A 15,622-nucleotide genomic window follows, 5' to 3' on the forward strand; every position below is an offset into this window, starting at 1 on the left:
TGTGTTGGGGCGTTGTTTGCACAGGGAGCTGCGAATCAATAACCGCAGGAGATTAAAAGAATAATCCCCCCCTCCTCTCCCGCGGAGATACAGGCCCATCTGGAATCATAGCGCGGAAGGAACCGCAAGCCACAATTGCATGGATTAATTGACGGATTAATTAATTAATTGCTCAGGGGAAGCCTCCTGAAGAAGTCAGTATAAGGATGTGACTAAATGATAAGACTATCAAAGTATCCGAATCATACCTTCCCGGACTTTTGAGACCTCTGGACTAAAAACAAATCATTGTGATGTATGGCATAAGCATTAAAAGATCACAAAAGCATAAAATGCAGAACTAATGACCAAGCACTGAATCAAATTCATTCTCTAAAAAAAGCTTGGCAAACCAGAAATATGTTCAGTCAACGTTGTCTTGCTTAGGTAATGGACTGGATGAGAGTCAAGGTACTGAGGCACAATCCAGATAATACTAAGGCAAAGTTAATGGGTGGCTCCCTAGACTGGATGTATGGGAGATGACATGCTCTTGCTGGGGTTACACTCCCTTTGAGGGAGCAGGTTCATAGTTTGGGGGTACACCTGGATCCTTTACTGTCACTTGAGGCTCAGGTGGCCTCAGTGGCGCAGAGTGCCTTCCATCCTTTTCAGCTGGAGGCCCTATCTGGACAGGGATAGCCTAGCTTCTGTTGTCTATGCTCTGGTTACCTCTAGGTTAGATGACTGCATCACGTTAATATGTAGGGCCGCCTCTGAAGAGAGTTCAGAAGCTTCAGCTGGTGCAGAATTTGGTGGTCAAGTTGCTCACTGAAGGCAAGGCAGTTTGGGCATATTATAAAGATCCTGGCCTAACTGCACTGGCTACCAATTAGTTTCCAGGCCCACTTCCAAGTGCTGGCTTTTACCTACAAAGCCTTAAACAAGTCAGGACTGCAATATCTCAAGGACCACCTCTCTCCATTTGAATTATTCCAGACCCTGTGATCATTATCTGAGGCCCTTCTTTGTGCGCCTCCTCCATGAGAGGTCTGGAGGGCAGCAACTCAAAAACAAAACGGTTTACTTACATTTCAATGCAAGCAGCAAATTTATCAAACTGGTATGCAGGTAAAAATACTTCTTAGTTACAAAATATAAAATTAGTTTCCAAAGTGGAGTCTGGGTTCTGGGCAGAGCCAAGGCATGTACAACTGTTCACATTGCTGGCTTGAAATAAAGAGAAGGAGAACTCAGACAGGAAGTACATAAAATTATATTCTTTCTTTGAAATTCCCACCAAGGCATTAAGAAATTGACCTCAAACAGTCCATTCTATATTGATTCAGGAAATCTTTAAGTGTCAGCCCCTCGTGTGCCTTTCTGGCAATCATGCATTTGTGATTTTGACTGCAAATCCTGCAATTTCTAGCTGCTGTGTAAACCACAGTGCCATCACAGGTGTCCTTGCCCAGAATGTCTGGCTCTGAGAAAGGATCCCCATGGCCCTTCCTCAGAACGTGCAGGGAGGGAGGCCTTGGAGAGGATGACAGAGAGTTTAGCCTCACCTTCTAGTTTTACCAGGGTGATGGTGGTAAGCAGTGTTGCCAACAGCAGTAGAAAGGCTGGCAGGAAAGTGAGGTAGCTAATAATGAAATAAGTGGGTAAAGGGGTGCACCCTGACTCAGCTCTCTCTCCTGCCTCATGACTGGGTGGGTCCTGCCTTCCTGAGCTGGAAGCCCACATTTGTTGGACCGAAGTGAATTTAAGTAGCAGTTTGTTTGAGTTGCAATTAAATCTGGTTAACCCCATTGAAATAAACCACATGATCTTTTTCATTTTACCCTAAACCATCATGCAAACCTTTAGCACATGAACACTGAAATAAGTGTTGTGTGTAATGGAATTCAGTATGCAGGTAGGTTTTGTATGCCTGTGAATTGAGGCCAGTTCTCAGTGTTTGGAATAAAGGCAAATTTGGTTAGTCCCCTGCATGTCAAATATGCAGTATACCTTTTTCTCATATAAGTTAAGCAGCGGATTCGTAGCTAAAGATTAAGTTACCACTTCTACAGTATTTTGAATAATTCCAACATCTCTTTATCATGATCAGCTAATATGCCACAAGACAGTGAGCAGACTTTTGTTGAATTGTTCCTAGGATTTCATCTTAAGGTCTCCCAGCCAAACAGATTAGGTGGAAATCAATTATGTTGAAATCAGTATCTAATAGGATTGAGATGGGAGATATGTGCAGAGTCAATTGCTTCAGAACTAGGTAAGAAAACATCAGTGACCACTTGTTCCTTATAAACAAAAAAATTAAAAAATTGTCCAGTAGCATCTTAGAGACCAACTAAGTTTGTTTTTAATCATTCCTTAATTACTAACTGAATTGTTGACTTCAAATCATATTTCTAATACAGTAGATTGTCATTGTCATTCTGACAGACGGTTATTATTGCTGACAATCTGGGTATAGCTATTGAATCCAATAATTGCCATGACCCTATGGGGAAGAAATATTCCCTACTGCTGATGTTAATGCATATTTGCTCCCCTTGATGCATTCTTCAGAAAACCCAAGTTTGCAATGCAATCCAGATTGAAAGGCATAGATCCAATTGGATGCGGGGGGCACCTGGTGGTATCCTTGCCCTAAAGCAGATGCAATGCTGTCCATGGTGATTCCATAACTTGCCTGGCACCAATTTTGTTCTGGTATTATCATCATTATTAAAACTTATATACTGCCTTCATCGAAGGACCACAGGGTGGTTTACCGTATAAACACAAAAATGCATAGTAACACACAAAACTATACCCACCCACTCCCCAGGTTAAAAGTGTGGGATGTATTATTACTAGAGCAGTCGAGTACAACAGTTTCCTGTTGCCTAGAATGGACACACAGGGGAATGTTGCTCCAGACAGGGAGGACTTCCTGTCATACCTGCTCTGGAGCTTCCTCTCTCTGTGTGTGACCAGGAAGATGGGCATGACCCTAGCTTACCAGATAAAAGGGATGGCCATGCAACACCTCTCTCTTACCATTTTGACTCTTACTCTCTTACTCTTGTTCTCCTGGCTCTTAGCCACTGCATGGCTCAACCTTCACATAGGCTGGAGCCCTCAAGCAGAAAGTCTGAGATGTAGCTCAGACTTCTTTTCACTGTAACCACAAGATAAAGCCTGCCTTCAGATTATTGGTGTGAACAGAATATGAGTAAAACTTTGTTCTTACTTTTAAAGAAGACTGTGTTGTCTCATTATTATTTAAAGAGGGAAATAAAGGGGAAACTTACCAGGAACAATCCAGACTGGACAAGCCAGACTGGATTTCTTAATTAAAGGATTCTAACGAATTAACAACTTGCTTCCAATAAGTTGCAAATGGAATGTGCTCTGCTGTTTACTCACTAGCGTGAGTGAGGAGGGATAATGTCAAAATGATATATCCTCTCCTACCTTCCTTAAAATTCCCACAAAAAGGTCATGGATTTTATAATTAGCCAAATGCCTTGTTGAAGAGGAATGGACCTTCTGCATTTCCCCTGTTTAACTAGCTAGTATCATCTGAGAATCATAGAATTGTGGAGCTGAAAGGGAATGCGGGGGTCATCTAGTCCAACCCCCTGCAATGCCCTCATTGCCTCACTCCCCATTCTGGACCTTTTTCTAAGCTTAAGTGTAACCAATCCGCTTACTTTTGAGTCCCAAACCCATCTGACTCTGGAAAACAATGCCTATACCTAAAACTATGTACATTTTCCTTCTTCCTTTAAAGGAGAGTGCCATTTCCCCCCTGAGCATCCATCTCACAGGTGGCTGTCTTGCGTTCTTGGGATCCAGCTGTCAGCTGCTGCTTCAGAAACAACCTTCTTTTGTGGTAACTTTCTACAGAATGATTGTAACTCTTAACATTTTGTTTTGACATGACATTTCCCACTAAATTAGACTATTGGTTTATCTAAAGTTGGTTTGCTGTTTTTTGTGGGATGTAATCCACTGGAGCAGTGAAGTACAACACTGACTGTTTGCCTAGAGAGGATATGCAGGGGAATGTTGGTTCAGCCGGTTGAACTTCCTGTTACACCTGGTCTGGAGCATGCTTTCCTTTGCATGTGACTAGTGTGGGATGTAATCCACTGAGAGCAGTCAAGTACAACATTCCTTGTAATGCTAGAGAAGACATGCAAGGGAATGTTTGGTCCAGCCAGTCAAAACTTCCTGTTCCTCCTGGCTGGAGTATCCTTCCTTTTGCATGTGATAGAAGGTGGGTGTGACCTAACCTGTCCAGGTAACAAAAGGAAGAGTCACTCAGTGCACCTCTTTTTTTGGACTCCTTCGTTTGACCAGCTTTTAGCTACGACTGCTTTGCTAGCTCTCAGCTAGCAGAACAGTGGGATTATTCCCCCATATGGGGTAGATCCACATGTACATATTTGTAACTGTCTGCCTGCAGGGATTCAACTGTGAACTGATGTAAGTAAACTTCTTTTATTGAGTTTGCATAAGTTTGTCGCGTCTCTATTCTTTTAAGGGGATTAAAGGGAATTTACCAGGAATGTACAATTCAATCTGAATAATAATAATAATAATAATAATAATAATAATAATAATAATAATAATTTTTTATTTATACCCCGCCCTCCCCAGCCAAGGCCGGGCTCAGAGCGGCTTACAAGCAATAATAAAAACAAGATGAATGGTTACAACTGAAGACAGACTGAATTGTATAATAGTGAGAGGCTTACACAAGCTTGCAACCAGCTATCTCCTATGCATGTAAAAAGGGAATGTAAACTCTGCTAAGTAAAGGAACTTGCTGGCGCAAGTTAGGAAGGATATTAAAAAACAAAATATCCTCTCCTGCCACCCTGAACATTCCCACAACTAGTAGGTGGGTATGACCTTTCCAGACCTGGTAAAAGGCCAAGTCACGTAGCCACCTCCTTTCTTCTTTTTCGTCCTGTCTGCTTCCTGATTCACCTGGACTGCACTGCTGGCTGTTATCCGGCAGTTCCTAGGTTATGTCCCATATGGGGTAAACCTGTTTGTACATATTTGTAACTTTAAGCCTAAAGCCTGCCTTCAGGGATCACACTGTGCTCTGCCTGATCGTGAGTAAAACTACTTTTTATTACTTACGAATAAGACTGTTGTGTCTTTATTCTTTTAGGAGGGATAAAAGGGGTCTTACCAGGAATAATAGAACAGATCTCAATCTGGGGAAGCCAGATTGAATCACTTATTATTTTAAGAGACTCACACGAGTCTGCAACCAGCCTTCTTGCTGTGTAAAAGGGGGAATGCACTCTGCTGCATAAAGAAACTTGCTAGCGCGAGTTAGGAAGGATAATATTAATCAATATATCCTCTCCTGCTACCCACAATGCTCCCACTGTTTTCACTTCAGTTGTGTTATGCGAGGATGAGGGGGTGACATGAGCTTATGTCACTAGATTGAAATAACTTGAAAATAGATCCAAATATTCCTTCTACACTGTTCCCCCCACCCAGGCAGGAGTGGAATAACTCCACCTTCTGGGAACACTGCTGTCAACCCAGCCCAAAATGAGTCTCACTGGTTCCAGTACCAACCACTCTAATGCAGATGTGGAGAGTCCAGGGCCCCACCATATGTTGTTGGAGTCCAGCTCCCATCAGCCCCAACCATCACTACCAGTGACTAGGGATGATGGTGGCTGTGGTCACACAACAGCTGGCGGTCAAGGTGTTCCCCACCCCTGCTTACTCCAGTTTAACACCATGGAATGTGTATGATCTGTGTGCACAAGAACGTCTGAAGCCCTCTGTGATTAACACCTATCCCTACAGCTTTCAATATAAGTTAGTTTCAAGTAAGTGTGCTTAGGAATGCTGTCTTTGAGTTGTGAAATAACAACAACATGGCGAAACGATCCTTTCTTTCTTTTCCTTTTGCAGGTTTGCAGGAAGTTGCTTTGTGGTCCACCTCCTGCACTGGTAGCAAGTGACTCTTCAAGGTTAGGAGCAGAAGTCATTCCACCCCTACCTAGAGATGCTGGAGATTGAACCCAGAATCGACAGCATGCAGAGCCTTTTCTTTTCCACTGAACCGTGGCCCTTCGCTAACTTGGCTGCAAGGAAGGCTCACACCTTTGGAAGGCAGAAATCAATGGTTTGGCGCAGATGACCCTCATGGTCCTTCCCAACTCTATGATTCTATGATTCTATGGTTTGGCCTCCACAAGATGATGGGTCGAGCTAGGAGTCTGCCATACTCTTTGGAAATAGGACCCCGGTCCCACTGACGGAAGGGGCTTCATGGGAAAGCGTTTTCACGACCTGGGAAGCTCAGCCACGCTAGTGCCTCCCTGGCGTTGGGCGGAGAGGGACTCAAGAGGCTGTTCCCGCGGGGTACGCCCCTGGATGTTTGAGGCGCGAAGGCACCCTCTGCAAAAGCAGAGAAGGGGACCCATTGAGACCGAATCCTGGGTAGCTGCGCCCCCGAAGTGGTTCCCAAACCGGGAGAAGAAAACAAACAATGAATAAATTCCTGCATTCTCGTGAAAAGGCTGAGGAGCGAGGGAGGGCTCGAGGCGAAAAGCAAGCGAGCCCCGGACAAGCGCTGCGGATGTCTCTGCGAGGATTCACTTTGTGTGCTCACAGAAGGGCGGAGGGGCTGGCGAGGGCGGCTGCTGGTCCCCGCATACCACCCAAGATGTTATTCACGGCGAACAATTACCATTATCTGTCCCCACTTTGGCCTAATCAGACAGAATCTGTAACACTGAAAGCTGCTTCCTGCTGGCTTTGGGGAGGGGTGATTCTGTGGGGGGTGGGGAGAGGAGGGGGATGGGTAGGGGGCTGCGTGTGTGTGTGCGTGCGGGGGGGGTGAGGTTGCCCTTACTCCCCATTAGAGCTTGAGCACTTGACTAATTCAGGTACTTAGCATCCCATAGACAGGGACGGTTTGAAAGCAGCCCGTGTTGACGCTGGGGAGGAGGACTGTTGATATAAACAGGAGCCCCCTCGGTAAGCGACACTAATCTCTCGCCGGAGGGGAAGCAGGGATGAGCCTCCGGCCGAGCCTTCCCGGCACCCAGTAGCTGCGCTCTCCTCGCCTTAGCCTGCCCATCACCGCCCCTGCCGAGGACTGACTAAGAGGCGGCGGCGGCGGGCATCTCTGCCATGACTACCGTGGGCAGGATCAGCTTCACGGTGCGGAGCCTTTTGGATTTACCCGAGCCGGAAGGCGGCGGAGGCAAGGAGCAGGACCCCAGCGAGGGATACGGCCGCTCCCTGTACCGGGAATGGATGGAAACGGACAGGAGCCAGTATCTGTGTGAGTGGGGGGCAGCGGCAGAGATCGCACAGGGATGAAGGAAGGGCTTGGGGGAGATCCGGGGAAGAGGGAGGGAGAAAATAAAGGCGACCACCATCTTAGAGGGAGATGTAAAAGGCGGGGAGATAACGGGGACGTGGTGGTCACCCAGAGATAATGGGCGGAGGAATATTGAACCCCAACAATATTGCTGGGCAGAGATGATGGAAAGGTGTGTACGTGCGGCAGAGAGGGGAGAACCCACTTACCCCACCGAAGGGAAATCGATAACGCTGTGCATTGAGGAGATATTGAGCGAGAGGTGTCATATTTGACTTTCATACATATCCCTCGTGTACACAGGTGTGTGTACACGGACTCAGGGACGCCCACACACTCGTTACTCAAAGCAAGGCAGAAATACATTTCTTCCTATCATAAAGCTTACTCCAGGCAAAACCGTGAGATCCCTGTAGTAGCCTTTGTGTTTAGGAATGGTCCAGCTTAGGTATTGTCTCCTCCGCGCTTACATCTTCAAGATGGACACATATGCGTCTGTTCATAGATTAATATAATATGTATTTACTAATTGGTCACATATTATATACTAAAACTATTACGACTTCACATGTAGGGCTATTTTTTTGTTTCTTGACGGTGCCTTTTACCTCGACTATGCTTTGCCGTTTATATATCTACCGTTTTCTACAGAAAATGTACCATACGAATTTAAGGACACTTCCTCAGCCAGAAAATTCCATTGAATGAACGTGTGCCTAGATGAAGATGTTGGCAAATATATAATATATGATTCTATAGTCTTTTTTTTTTAAGATCTCTATTCATAGTTTTTTATAATTGTTTAGAGGCAGGGAAACAGACTTCATAGAGATATTTCCCACCTCATGGAAAATCAAAACATTTTCTGTAGATAAAAATAAGAATCCAAACTCAGCCCAGTATACAATCTATACCACAGTTGCTGTAATTAGTTAATATTACTGAAGTAATTATAATGTAGAATATGCTTGTATTGCTGGGCAACAAGATTAGATCCGTGGCTGTCTTTTGTAGTCCCCCCCCCCCAGGGGCTCAGTTTGTTTAATTACAAAACACGCTTCAGTGTATCCCTGGGCAATTTCCTCATCATAGCTGATCTCTACGGTCTGTCTTTCCCTCCCCTTCCCTCACCACCGATTTCTGTTTCCAAGTAATGGCTCTTAAAGCACTGTAGTCTATTTCTGTGGTAGTTAGTATGTACGCATGTACCAAATTCCAGCCTTTCTACAGAATCCATGGCTTAGATCATGATGGTAATATAATAGCGAAAGATGATCTGACTCATCCATCCATCCATGCATATTTGTTCGAAGCTCAATAAATTCCAGCGCTTGGATTCAGGTTCCATTGGTCTGAACTCCAGCTGAATGCTAACCAAGTTATGGGTAAAATCCAGCCACACTTAAGGTTGTTTGTTTTTTTTTTTTAAAAAAAGTCCAATTGATTTCCGTGGGAGATGTAGCCACGTGTTTTGATTTCCCTTTGAAATCAATGAGACAGAGCTTAATTTGGGCAGTGATTTTAGGCAGTGATTTTTGCTTCCACCCCAGTGAGGTTTGGAGAAATGTTCGATCAAGGAAAATGAGAAGGGCGGACTTAATGAAATCCACACCTACAAGCCTCACTCCTGCCGAATCGTGCTGCCTGCAGCCTTGTAAAATATAAGCTCCCCCTCCCTAGATCCCCCAATAGCCTTTTCAGGCTGCCCTTCAGTCCGATCCTGTGCATATTTGCTCAGAATTAAGTTCCCCTGGATGCGAAGAGACTCCCAAGTAAACGCGCCCAAGATTGCGACCTTCGATGGAAGTAGCTTTGGTCCCACCGAGAGCAGATGGGTTTACAGGCTGTGTTCCCGCTAAACCTTTAAAGCACACATATCCCATTAATCCTGGGAACTGTAGCTTGCTAAGGGTGCCGAGAATTGCAGCTCTGTGAGGAGTAAACTATAGTTGCCGGAATTATTTGGGTGGGTGGGTGTGCTAGAAATGGATGTTGTGTACGCAGCTTAAGTCCGAGTCAACTTGTTTCCGGTCGTCTTGCCAATAGTTCAAGCTCCCTTGTATTCAAGATGAGGAGAGTAGTGGGTCGTTTTCCAGGCTTCGGCTCTGCTTTCACCAAAAGCAGATCCCCTGGTTAAATACAACAGTCTGTCGCTCCAGAAGATGCTTCCCGTTTGGCCCAGTGTTTCCAGAAGCGGAGTAGCAGTTCTTGGAGATCTAAGGACCCTTCCTATTGTGGAACAGGAACGTCTTGCATCTTAAATCTCCGGCACTGAATTAAGGAAATACACAAACGAGTACGAGTCCATTTACAGACAGAGTAATTCACAACGTGTACTAGCTTATTTAAAATCCTAATAACCCAGCTCAGTCTTCCAAAACGCTTCTTAGGAAAATGGTGCGCCCCAGGGCTTCCTAGTGGGGTCTTCCGGAGGCAATGGCCCTTGGCCATAAAAACCCTGTCAGGTATTCTTGCTGATGCGCCTCCTTTCGATTTTTTCCATCCACCACTTCGATGAGAGCTGGTCCCTTCGCAGCTAAGCGGCTCCTGAATGAGAGGAGGTGGGGAGAGATTTTTGTCACAGAAAGACAGAAGGAAGACAGACCCATTGGTTTCTAGAAGCATTTCTCACGCACCATATAACCAAAGCACACCCTTTTGCCATTAGTAAATCCACCAGGAATATCACTTCCACATACCCACCCACCACCCATGCTTAGGATAACAAATGCGCTCAGCCGCATCTTCTCTTCTTTTAGCTTATTAAGGCGAGCGGCTGCTTGGGGGGCTTCCGGGAGATCTCTTGATCTAACCTTAGGCTTGGAGACGGCGCATACAAAAGGGTACTTTAAAATAGATGTTGAGCCCTTGCAGTTGGGCGTGTGTGTGTATGGGAGAGGCAATAAGAAGGATGAGAAAGTTTAATAGATTTTTGGGCATCCGATAAATGTCTACCTCTCACTTTTCTTGTTCTTTTCTCACACTCACTCACATACATATATACGCACCCTACAAACCACCAAATGCACCAATCATTGTTATTTACTCTTTTGCAGCTTTATCAAGCGCTCCAGCTGCCCAAGTATGATTTTAAAAAAATAAGATAAAACGCAAAAGATTAGGAACTCAGCGAGCTAAAAGCCACAAACCCATTTCTACAATTGTACAATTAATATTTCGTAAAAGTACTAGCTGGAGCTCATTGAAATCAAGGGGAGATACTCGCTATTCTAAAACTCTTCCAATAGACAGGGTAAGATAAGAACAATATTTCATCAAGATGATAGCTGAAAGGAAATCTTGCCCGCAGTCTCGCGCTTAACTCGCGCGACACAGAAGCGGTATCGCTGTCTTCTCAACGCAAACCACAGGAAGGCGGTTTCGGCTGCGCAACTTCTCCCGCGTCCTAGCGCTGCTCCTGTTCCTGTCGGAGGTTCTTGCAGAAGCGGATTGGTGCTCCAGGAGACCAGTTCACGTCAGTCTCCAGTGTTGTTGGCTGGCAACAAAACATTAAACTATGCCTAAAATAACCACATTTAAAAAATCAAGATGAGGCGGATGAGAATTCCCAGAGTCATCTCTAGGCAAGGTTGGGAATGTCTCTCTTGGGAAACCCTGGAGAGCTACTCCCGTGGATGGGACCAATGGTTTGATTTAGTATAAAGCAACTTCGTGCGTCCCTGTGTAAATCCTACCCGAACCATCATCAAAGCCCTGTCCAAATAAAAAGGTCACAGTGCGCCCAAATAAAAGCGCTACCGTTTCGGTTCGTTCGGCTTCGGCTTTGTCGGATCTCCAGAGAAAATGGATCTACGGGTGGCTGGGCAGATTTATTTCTGCATTTTGTGTGTGGGTATAGCTATATATTCTAGACATACACATATCAGGTAAAAGAAAGTGGTTCTTCACGCAGCGCACAGTTAAACTATGGAACTCACCCCCACAGGAGGCAGTGACAGCCCCCAACTTGGATGGCTTTTAGACAGGATTGGACAGATTCACGGAGGAGAGGGCTATCAAGGGCTACTAGCCATGATGACTATGTTTCTGACTCTTGGGCTGAAAAACTGCTTAGGAGTTTTCTACAGGCATTTGGTTTCCCACTGTGAGAGGAGGATGTTGCCATGGGCCCGATCCAGCAGGCTCTTCCCCATGCCCTCTTTCTCCACAAACACAGCATAATGTACCATTCAGACCTAACCTATATGCCGGATTCATTGAACAGTACAGTGGTACCTCGGGTTACAGAAGCTTCAGGTTACATACGCTTCAGGTTACAGACTCCGCTAACCGAGAAATATTACCTCGGGTTAAAAACTTTGGTTCAGGATGAGAACGGCAGTGGGAGGCCCCATTAGCTAAAGTGGTGCTTCAGGTTAAGAACAGTTTCAGGTTAAGAACGGACCTCCGGAACGAATTAAGTTCTTAACCCGAGATACTACTGTATTTCATTGATGATGTTGATGTTGATGATGTTTTGACTGCGCTTTCAGTCTTCCGGAATTTCCTAATCCTCGCTTACATGTGTCCCTTTGCAGCGGTAAATAAACAAATGATAACCACGAAAAGGGATCTAACGCGCCTGCCTTCTCTCCTTCCCTCCCCAACCCTTGTCTTGCCCCGCAGCTTCGGACGAGAGCGGCCCCGAGAGCAGATCGCGGCCGGCCGCCGCCTCGACGCGAGCGGACGAGGACGACGACGAGAAGAAGAAGAAGCGCAGAGTGCTCTTCTCCAAGGCGCAGACTCTGGCGCTGGAGCGGCGCTTCCGTCAGCAGCGCTACCTGTCTGCGCCCGAGCGGGAGCAGCTGGCGCACTTGCTGCGCCTGACGCCCACCCAGGTCAAGATCTGGTTCCAGAACCACCGCTACAAGATGAAGCGCGCAAAGGGCAGCGGCGCCGGAGGAGAGCGCGCCGGGGAAGGAGCCGGCGCCGAAGGAGCGGCGGCGGCGGCGGCGCCTCTCCTGCGCAGGGTGGTGGTGCCAGTGCTGGTGCGCGAAGGCAAGGCGTGCCAGAGCTGCAGCGGCGCGGCGCAGGACTACGGCGGCGCCCAGAACGCGCTCGGCCTCCAGGGCTACCCGGCTTTCCCGCAGGCCGCCTCGCTAAGCCTCTTCCCCGCCTACCAGCACTTAGCGCCCCCGGCCCTTGTCTCCTGGAACTGGGGGTGAGGAAGGCGCCGAGGACGCGGACAGGTTGCCAGAAGGAGAGAGAGAAAGAGACTCACTGTACCCCGCCTGCCCTGGGGCGACGCCTTGGACTGGTGCCTTCATCTCGCGAGGCGTTGGCTTGGATAGTACTACTTTAGAGTAAAATGAGCCGCGGATCCCAACCAGTAAGAAAGGAAAACCCAGACTTCAAATCCCAGCAGCTTGCTACCAAGGGAAGTGGGCCCAATCCTCTCTCCCGCCCCCGCCAAATTATCTTTACGAGGAAGTAACCGTGGGATCTTGAAGGCTGCAAATCTTACGCACTCTTCCTGGGGGTTAGAGAGGATTGGCAGATAGGAACGCGTATAGAAGGAAGGGTGCAAAGTTAAGATCGCCCGACCCGGGTTAATTTCCCTTACACACACACACACACACACACACACACACACACACACACACACAGTGTGTTCACAGTAAGGGGTCGGGAAAATATGGGGATTTTCTACCCATTGTTATCGGTGAAATGGGATGGCAGCCCTCATGAACGATTGTGATTAGCAAAGCCACGAATGGTAGTTGTTCCGGATTAATAGACGGAACGGAAGTGTTGGATGGGTGCTTCGGATCCTGGAAAAGAACAGAATTCAACGGGACTTCCCTGTCAATGTTGTGGGGATCGGAATGCCTGCCGTAGCTAACCTTGATCGTCTCGCCCTAACCCTGTTTTTGGCCTTTTGTTTAGAAAGCTGGCCGAAAACATAGTTGCTTTTTTTTTAAAAAAAGGAAGGTGGTTGAGTTTCATTCTAAACAAAACGAATAGTGAGTTACTTGTATCAGACATAGTTGATTTTCAAATAGAACTTTCTTACCCTGCTCAATAAACCGGATTGTTGGCAAACAAAAACCACCCTCGGGATCCGTGTCTTTTTGGCAGAAGAGGCAGGCATCCCAAGACGCGAGCGCTTGCGATCCCAGAAGTCCCATATCACTCACTATTTCTAATGGGACCATGCCTGCAAATTCAGGTTGGCCTCTTAAAGTTAATTGGTGCTACAAACTCCCTCCCCGCAAAAGATCGGACTTCGGGGGATAAGGAAAGTGGAGGAGGGGGGCGGCGGGAGGGGGGAGAGAAGGAAAATGCAGTGGAAAGTGTGAGGCTAACAGTTGCTTGGCCAAACTTCATATTACCAGCAAACAAATCAGAACAAATGCTCAATAAATAGCCCTAGTCCTCTTCTCGCAAAAGTTGCGCACACAAAAATCAAGGTCGAATGATCCAATAAACTGGTGTTTGGGAGCGACCAAGATCTCTTCCCTTCTGGAAGGATCTCAGTAAATTCCCTTTTAAATATCTTTTGGGTGCCGTTGCCTGGTCATTTGGAATTATGGGATTAAAATCAGTCCCGCTGGAGTTCGCGGGGTTCGCAAGCCTGTAAACGCTCAGAAGGTCGAATTGCTTGCCTGCATTTATGTCGAAGGGGCAATTTACACCGGAAAGAGTGACTGTCAAGTGACAAGCTGTTAGGGAGATGCTTGACCCCTCCCCCCTCTCTCTGGGGTGCTTTCCTGCATATGGGCTTCTAGGACTGTTTGCAAGGCTAGGACCCCTTCGGGTAGGAAAGCAACACACACACACACACACACACACAGAGAGAGAGAGAGAGAGAGAGAGAGAGAGAGGGAGAGAGAGAGGGAGGGAGTTCCACAGTCTGCGATCTGGCAAATGCCATATACCACCATCTCGTCCTATTAATGCAAAGCTACATTGATCAATGTGATTGCCATTAAATTTACCATACGAATGTGTACAGGAAGACGGATGCTCTGAACTAAATGTTTGCCCTAATTATATATAGTTACAGTCAATGACTGTACCCAGAATTTACATGGTGAACTAATACTTAAGGCCCAATTACATGGACACCGCTGGCTTCGAAAAATCCATTTGCTTCAACTGCAGTTTCGCACGTGCTCAAATATCTCGCGCTGAAATACAAGTTAACTTTGGCCGGATTTATAAGAAACCTATCAAAAAAAAATAGGATATATTTATATCAAAGCGTTGCGTTCAGAAAGTGGGAAAGGAAGCATTATATAGCCTAAAAGCGGAACTTTGCCCCGGACCCTTTTCTTTGGAAAGGAACCTAAAACAGCTGGTTTCCTCCAAGCTTTCAGAAAAATGCCTCCCTTTCTTATCGCACAATAAAACGCGCATATATGCAAGCTGGGGAGGAGTAGTAACAGCAGCAGCAGTACCATTGGAGTCATTATTGCACAGCCCTTCTAATATTCTGCCACCTCCCTTGATCGATTCTTTCATTTGATTTGATGCTGTCCTTGTTTTTGCGAAGTGACAGTACCGAGAATGTATATATATTTTCCAAACAGCTCTTACGACAGGAAAGAAACCGGCTCTGACTTGTTTTCGCGATGCTGTTTTGTGACAATTGCGCGCATTTTCACTGTCTAATTGGCTCGCAGGGCGTGGGGGGTTAACCGAGCGATTTTCTATCGAGGGATTTTCTAGTGTTCCCTCATTGTCAGCCGCAATGCGATAAGGATGAAGACTTAAACCGAGCCCGTCGAAGTTTCTCAACTTCTATAAACTGAGATGAAAGGCAGGATTTTTATTTTTTTTAAAAAATTCTTTGCGTATTTCCAGGCTCTTTTAAATGATTTTAGGATGGGAACCTGGTATCTCTTTCATTGGCCAGCAGCATAATCTCAATCGTGATAGCAGAGGGAAGTGATCTGGCGTTGGGCGGAAGAATTGAAATTCTAGTGCAAACAGTGCAGGTTGGAGGATTTTGAACTGGTCCTCTGACCTCCGTATCTCTCGCCTTCTGCGAAGTTCGAAAGTGGTGGTGTGGTCCTTCCTCGCTTCTCTTGGCAACCTGGCTGTGGAGGTAGGGAGATGGGAGTTGTGTGCATTCTCTCGAACGCCAATTAAGAGGAATATTATCGACCCTTTGGTTTGGCTGGATGGCTTCTTAAGCCGAGGGAAAGGGGGGGGGGGGGAGTCTGCTCTACGTTATTATACTAGGAGAAATATTACTGACCCACTCCTTTAGGAGGAATGGTTTCTAGATGGAACCTTGACTCTTTAGTTGTTTTCACAATGTACGGCTGC

General features: G+C 46.4%; 1 protein-coding gene and 1 long non-coding RNA gene across 3 annotated transcripts in view; one reads left to right on the forward strand and one right to left on the reverse strand.

Annotated features, from left to right (window-relative positions):
• The window catches only part of NKX2-8 (NK2 homeobox 8), a 54,245-nt gene extending 40,849 nt beyond the window's left edge, over positions 1–13,396 (forward strand). Inside the window, exons 2-4 of one of the 2 annotated variants that reach the window (XM_083741947.1) lie at positions 3,767–3,868; positions 5,929–7,309; positions 11,975–13,396. In XM_083741947.1, the coding sequence (XP_083598073.1) occupies positions 7,156–7,309; positions 11,975–12,513 (693 nt within the window). In that variant the 5' untranslated portion in view covers positions 3,767–3,868; positions 5,929–7,155 and the 3' untranslated portion in view covers positions 12,514–13,396. Of the gene's footprint in view, positions 1–3,753; positions 3,869–5,928; positions 7,310–11,974 lie in introns of those variants that run through there. The other variant, XM_083741948.1, reaches the window with a different exon arrangement.
• On the reverse strand, positions 7,843–10,135 carry LOC310846161. The gene is made up of 2 exons (XR_014565170.1): positions 10,048–10,135; positions 7,843–9,895 (listed from the first exon to the last, which is right to left on the reverse strand). It is a non-coding gene; the product is annotated as an uncharacterized lncRNA (long non-coding RNA).
• Positions 13,397–15,622: the final 2,226 nt, after the last annotated feature.

This window comes from Podarcis gaigeae (genome assembly GCF_964106915.1).
Source record: "Podarcis gaigeae genome assembly, chromosome: 1".
NCBI classification, from domain to species: Eukaryota; Metazoa; Chordata; class Lepidosauria; order Squamata; family Lacertidae; genus Podarcis; species Podarcis gaigeae.